At 40.6% G+C, this 6,792-nt stretch overlaps 1 protein-coding gene across 1 annotated transcript in view; it reads right to left on the bottom strand.

The window, feature by feature from the left end:
* Gcc2 (GRIP and coiled-coil domain containing 2) overlaps positions 1-6,792 on the bottom strand; it is a 43,272-nt gene that overhangs the window by 12,182 nt on the left and 24,298 nt on the right. Inside the window, exons 13-16 of the mRNA XM_026778214.1 lie at positions 3,816-3,995; positions 3,652-3,729; positions 2,760-2,897; positions 898-1,019 (exon numbers count right to left, since the gene is read on the bottom strand). Of these exons, the coding sequence (XP_026634015.1) occupies positions 898-1,019; positions 2,760-2,897; positions 3,652-3,729; positions 3,816-3,995 (518 nt within the window). The remainder of the gene's footprint in view (positions 1-897; positions 1,020-2,759; positions 2,898-3,651; positions 3,730-3,815; positions 3,996-6,792) is intronic.

Genomic DNA, 6,792 nt, shown 5'->3' with positions numbered 1-6,792 from the left:
AAAAAAAAAAAAAAAAGGTTTAAGAAAAAGGCTTAAAAATCACTAGAAAGAACTTAAAGTATCACATTCAAGCAGTCTGAACTCAAGATTCAGGTATGCTCAAATGGCTCTTACAAATCATCTTTACTAAGTGTGTCAATACTTTATGATAGCTATGGGTGGAAGGCTATACAAGGCATTTAATAGACTCCCAAACAAAAGTAACAGAAGCATGAACATAAGCATGCAAACATTACAGAGCCATTAATCCTGTTCCAGCCCCAAAAGCAGGTATAAAAACTACATATAACCAACCTCCACTACAAAATCAAAACATACATATCAAAAGGGTGTCTTAATCCTCATCTCTTTCAGAGACACGGTCTCACTATGTAGCCCTGGCTGTCCTGGGACTCACTCTGTAGATCAGGCTGGCTTTGAACGCTCAAGAGATCTGCCTGCCTCCACCTCATAAGTGCCAGGATTAAAAGGTGTACACCATCACACCCAGTCCATCTCTTGTTCCTGGTAAACTTTAGAACAATTTACAAAGTAGATCTGGAAGCTAATGGGAAACTAGTACTAACGTACTATACAAATCAAATGAAGTAGTCATAAATTCCATAATGTAAATTTAATTTTAATGCCTAAATTTTTACTATGTCCAGGTCTTATTGAGACAAGAGTCTATAGCTCAGAGACCACATTCTAGCTTCACTGTTGATTTTAACACCCTTTAGAGTCTGCAACAGTCCTCTTTGTGTGTACTTTCCTAATTATCAAGAAATATGGTGACACCAAGAAATATTCTGTTCACTCATCATCACACCTAAAATTCCAGTCAACAGCAATAAAAATGAGTCTTTAAACCAATCTGGGGAACAACCTGTATTTGTATGGGGAAACCTTAGACTTTACCTTTCTTGTTTAGCTCCCTCAGTTTCAGCCTGAGACACAGACTTATTTTTCTGTTGTTTTAGAACATTGTGAACTCGGACTTTGTAGCTCTCAAACTCAGAGGTGACAGCAGCTTGTTCTGCCTATAACATTTAAGAGAGAGAGAAAATTGTCACTGTGACATAATCCTATGTCCTTTCAGAGTCTAATGAAATGAAGTAAAAACATTCTGATTGTGAAAATGAAGAAAATAGCCTGCATCCATTTTAGCCTTTATTAACTTTGGTAAAACCTGTGTTCTGGGGCTGGGCATGGTCGCTCATCCCTGCAATCTCAGCACTCAGGAGGGGGGGCAGCAGGACTGCTATGAATTGAGGTCAGCCTAGTCCATACTAGGAGTTTCAGGTCAGTATGGGACATAGAATGAGTCCCTGTCTCATAACACTGACAAACAAAAACCACAAATTCCAATTTTAATCAAAATAGAAACCCAGTTCTCTTAGCCTGACCCTTTATTTTATTTTATTTATTTATTTATTTATTTATTTTAAGATTTATTTATTATGTACAGTGTTCAGCCTCCATGTATGGCTGCAGACCAGAAGAGGGCACCAGATCTCATTACAGATGGTTGTGAGCCACCATGTAGGTTGCTGGGAATTGAACTCAGGACCTCTGGAAGAGCAGTCAATGCTCTTAACCTCTGAGCCATCTCTCCAGCCCCTCTGACCCTTTTTAAAACCTCTGACTTCATGTTTCCTTCACAGTAGCTAACTCACAACTCACAAGTTTCATAATTACACTGTTTGCTTCTATTATTTCATACATTTTAACCTATATGTTCTCTCATTTTTCTTTCTTCACAAGTTTCATAATTACACTGTTTGCTTCTATTATTTCATACATTTTAACCTATATGTTCTCTCATTTTTCTTTCTTCTTTTTTATTTTTGGCAACGTTTCTCTGTGTAATACTCCTGGCTGTCCTGAGATTCACTCTGTAGACCAGGCTGGCCTGGAACTCACAGAAATCAACCTGCTTCTGCCTCCCAAGTGCTGGGATTAAGGCATATGCCAACACCACTCAGCCATGTTCTCTTTTTATTGGGGTGGGGGAGCCTAAACTGAATTCTGGGAGAAAGAAAGCAGAGTCGAGGAGCCGCCAGAGGAGAGAGATGCAAGGTGGCAGGTGGAACCTTGCCGGTAGGGCCACAAACCTCATGGTGAAATATAAAATAATAGAAATGGGTTAATTTAAGAGATAAGAGTGGGCTAGAAATAAACACAGGCCAATAGGCCAAGCGTTGTAATTAATACAGTTTCTGTGTGATTATTTCAGTTCTGGGCAGCCATAAACAAACAAGTGGCCTAGTATAAAACATAAGAGCTGGAGGGATGGCTAACAGTTAAAAGTACTAGCTGTGCAAGCCTAAAAACCTGAGTTTAAGTCCTGAAACCCATGTTTAAAAAACAAAAGCCAGATCAGAAGATAGGCATTTATCATCCCTGTGTTCAGATGGGAAATCAGGAGGCAGAGACAGGAGAAGTATATGGGGCCAGCTGGACTGGAGTACAAAGTACAGAGGCAAAAATAAGAAAGACACTGTCTCAACAAGGTACAGAATCATCGCCTAAAAACTGACTCCCGACCTCCACACATACATATGGTACATGTGCTCACATTCACAGAGACATAATAAACAAATACACACACACACACACACACACACACACACACACTTAAATACTACCCCAATGATGTCAACGTGTCCATGCTGTTGTGTGTAGAGCATCTGCTAAGTGCTTTTAACTGCAGAACACTGCAAAGGTAATGTGTCCCTGTAGTAAGAGAATCTTGGTGGTTTTGGTAGGGAAGAACACACCTTGGCAGTTCGGCTCTCTTCCTGAAGGGCTGCCACCCTCTGCTGGTATGCACTCAGTGTGCGCTGATGCTGCTCTGCAGAAGTCTTCAGGTGCTCGTGGATTTTGTGCTTCTCGGATGTTATCTCGGCCAGCTGAATCTGGGGAGAGACAGATTAAACAGCATAACTAGGTGTGGATTGTTTTCAGGTATTATAATTATCAGAGACAGCGTGAATAATGCTTCCTCACTATCAGGTTGATTTATTTCTTTCTTAAACTCGTATCTGCACAATTAAAGACTATATATTTATAATGTCTAATTAAATAGCACCAGACATTATACATAAAAAAACAGCAAATATTCAACCACCTCAAATATTGCTTCTGGCAACTGTAAACTGTATTTTCAGTCAGAGGATTCAGATGAAGTTTTTGGCCACATTAATTTTATAAGCACTGTTCTAGATAATACAGATGCTCAAATACATGACAGGCATTTAGCTTGAGTTAAGTAGCATTACTAAATTTCACTGATTCTGCTTTCTCAAAACGTTGAGTAGTTTTTCTAAGTATCCCTAAAGGTAATTTCTTACCTGATTTAGAAATTTTTCTTTAAAAAAAGTTGCTGTTATTTTTTTATGTGTATAGATGTTTTGCCTGTACATATGTCTATGTACCACATGTGTGCCTGGTACCCACGGAGGCCAGCACAAGTTATCAGAGTTCCTGGAACGGGGGCAGTGGGGGGGGGGGTATATGGATGGCTGTGAGCCACCATGTGGGTGCTGGGAATTGGACCCGGATCCCCTCAAGAGCAGGCAGTGCCCGAACTGCTGAATCAGCTCTCTGGCTCATCTGTATGGCACTTTATTTCTACATGGAAAAAGCTTTTCAAAAATGTAAGAATCTTACTTTATAGACTTCTACTTGCTGTTGGCTTGCTTCCAGTTCACCCTTTAAAGACGCTTGAAGTAGTAGGTGATCACTTTCCTACAGAACAAGAATCTGGTTAAATTAAACAATAAAGTGAGTCAGAACTGTAAGTCATAAAATACGGTACTGAGAAATTAACATACTGCTTGCTTTGCATCTGCCAGCTCCTTTTTGGTTTTCACAAGCAGCTGTTTGATTTTGGTGGTTTTTTCCTCATAGTGCTGTACTGAAGACTGCAGGGAAGCTAGCACAGGAAGTAATGTCAGCAAAAAGAGACAAAACAGATTTTTACTAGTGAACATGACACACAAGTGACAATTTTTCTTCATATTAACTTACAAGAACCTCATTTTATCTCTTCCTGTAGGGTGTTTCAAAAACATCTCACAATGCATTCCTGTGTCCATCAGCCACTTCAAATACTTCCTAACATACAGCCAATCATATTGCACCCTGACACGTTCATCAAAATGCAGCTCACCGGCTAGTTTTCCAATATAGTTTAAAACAGAACACGCTTAGGCTCCTTCATGTACACATGGTCTACGGCTGCATTAGCATGTCACACCGGTGTCCTGAGGAACCACCACATGGACGATGTAGCCTATAAAGCCAAAATAGTTATTACTTGGCCCATTATAAAAAAATGTGTAGGCCGGGCAGTGGTGGCGCATGCCTTTAATCCCAGCACTCGGGAGGCAGAGGCAGGTGGATCTCTTTGAGTTCGAGACCAGCCTGGTCTACAGAGCTAGTTCCAGGACAGGCTCCAAAGCCACAGAGAAAACCTGTCTCGAAAAAAAAATGTGTAAAGTTTTGATCTACTGGATTATTTTAAAGCAAATATGTCAATTGGTAAATACTTATGTATAGCTTAAATAAAAGTATACTAATATTTAGTGTACATCTGGCAGTAATAATTTTTAAAAGCACTTCAAAAAATCTGGGTGTAATAGTGCATGCCTATAATCCCAGCACTTGGGAGGCAGAGGCCAGCCTGCGCTACAAATTAAGTGTACGGCTAACCGAATGTATATGAGACCCTATCTCAAGAAAAAAATCCAAGACACAATATAAAAAGTGCCTCAAAGATACCGTGTATTTACAGCTGTACCACACAGAAGGCACATACGTGGGCATCTGCTTTTGTGATAGCGAGTCAGAGGCAGTAACATTTTCGTGGGATGATTATTGTTAATAAAAAAGTGCTCACTAAGGCACAAATCAAACTATAATAAAGACAAAAACCAAGAGCAAATGACCCACGCCCAAAGGTTATATGAACTTAACACGAGTGAGGGAAGTTTCACAGGACAAGAAGCGTTTAGCAGTAGGAGGATTCCATGGGAAGTCCAGAGTGGGCAGGAAAGGGGAAGTACAGAAAGGAGATGCACATCTGTGGTAAAGTCACAGGCAGAGAGACATGTACAGGGCTCCATCTGTGGAGAGTAACGAGTAAGCCCCATGCGGCTGCACCCTGCCCCTTTAGAACACCACGCGGCTTCCTTCTCTACCGTGACTCTTTACCCCATCCTTCCACGATCTGCATGGCTATCGCAGCAATTTCCCCAGCTTCTGATCACGTTTCTGTCTTTCTTCTGGTTTCTAGCAAGCTTCCTGATACACTCAGGGAGTGACCTTTTATCTGATGTTACTGTGTGGTTTTACCTTAGCGGCACCTTTTATATTGCCTCCTCTTCATTTACATATCTAAAGTCTTCACATGACATGGAAATTCTGCGTCTGGTCATGAGGGAGTAACAGGGTCCAGACTTAAACTTTCTGATCATAAACAATTAAGCAACTGACTAACAGCACCTTTCCCACCCAGACATCTGAAGAATGAATAGTGAAGGAGGAGATGGTAAACAAAGGTGAGCAGTGCTTCCTGCTGTCCTGGCTCAGTGCGCGGGAGCAACTTGTAGAACACGACACAGGAGTGGGAATCTGAAGCAGCTATTGATCCTGCTATGTGGAGGCCCAAAAATGTGAGCCTACTTCCACCTTGTCAGAGAGTTTTAGCTTGTTCAAAGTTGTTAACAATTGTGGCTACACATCCTCACCTAAGGTGTGGTTGCTTGGTCTTTTTGTCCATTAAGATGGTCCATATAGGTATATCCACTCCACCCTGACCAATGGTCAGGGGTTCAAGCATACTTCTGTTCCTTCTTTTGAAATAGAAGGTGTGACCTTGGGAGTGGCTGCCTTCAGGATACTTGGTCTAGAGTGGGTTCACTGCCTACAGAACAGAATGCTAGGGACCTGAAGTCTCAAAGTACCTGTTCTGGTTGTCCTTTGTGTCATGTTAAAGCAGTCTTTTGTCTTCTCCCCCCTGTTGTAGTGGGGTATAAAAGTGTATGGAAAATTAACTGCAGACAAGTTTCAATAGTCACTGGAATTCCCTCCTGGTACTATCCTTTGCTTTCTGTTTTATCATTTCCACTTGCGCCTTCGTTCTCTTTACTATTATATTTTCTAATCCCATGTCCTACCCTGGTAAACGGTATCTTTGTCAAGAGAAAGAACAGGTGTCACACAGGGCTGTGACTACCCTCTAGCTACCAGGCAGCATGAAGAAACCCTTGTGAATGTACAGGGATTCGGGAGGAGAATATGACACACAATTAGGAGAAGAGAAATGCACAGAAACAGACCCACATTTTATAGAAATGATTAGCAAGCAAAGACATTAAACGGGTATTAAAGATATTTAAAATTTAAAGGGAAATATTAACATAACAAAATTTAAACAAATGAACCAAACAGAACTTCTAGAGATAAAAATGGCATTCGATATCTAATGTGAAATGGGATTAGATACATAGCATCTAATCATATGGATCAGTGACTATGAAGACACAGTGACAGAAACTTCCAGAAACTCCATTCCAGAAATTCACTACTTAAAGGTAATCAATGATAAACTCAAAATGTAAACTAAAAATCTAAATTACCAAAAGTACAGCAAATTAGTAAAAGGGATACAGTGATCAAAAAAAAAAAATAATTTTTAAAAAAAGAAGAAAAAGGGGGCTGGAGAGATGGCTCAGCGGTTAAGAGCACTGCCTGCTCTTCCAAAGGTCCTGAGTTCAATTCCCAGCAACCACATGGTGGCTCACAACC

Source organism: Microtus ochrogaster, unplaced genomic scaffold, assembly GCF_000317375.1.
Source record: "Microtus ochrogaster isolate Prairie Vole_2 unplaced genomic scaffold, MicOch1.0 UNK113, whole genome shotgun sequence".
Lineage (NCBI taxonomy): Eukaryota > Metazoa > Chordata > Mammalia > Rodentia > Cricetidae > Microtus > Microtus ochrogaster.
Note: the sequence above shows the minus strand (reverse complement) of the source record. Positions and strands in the feature narration are given on the sequence as shown.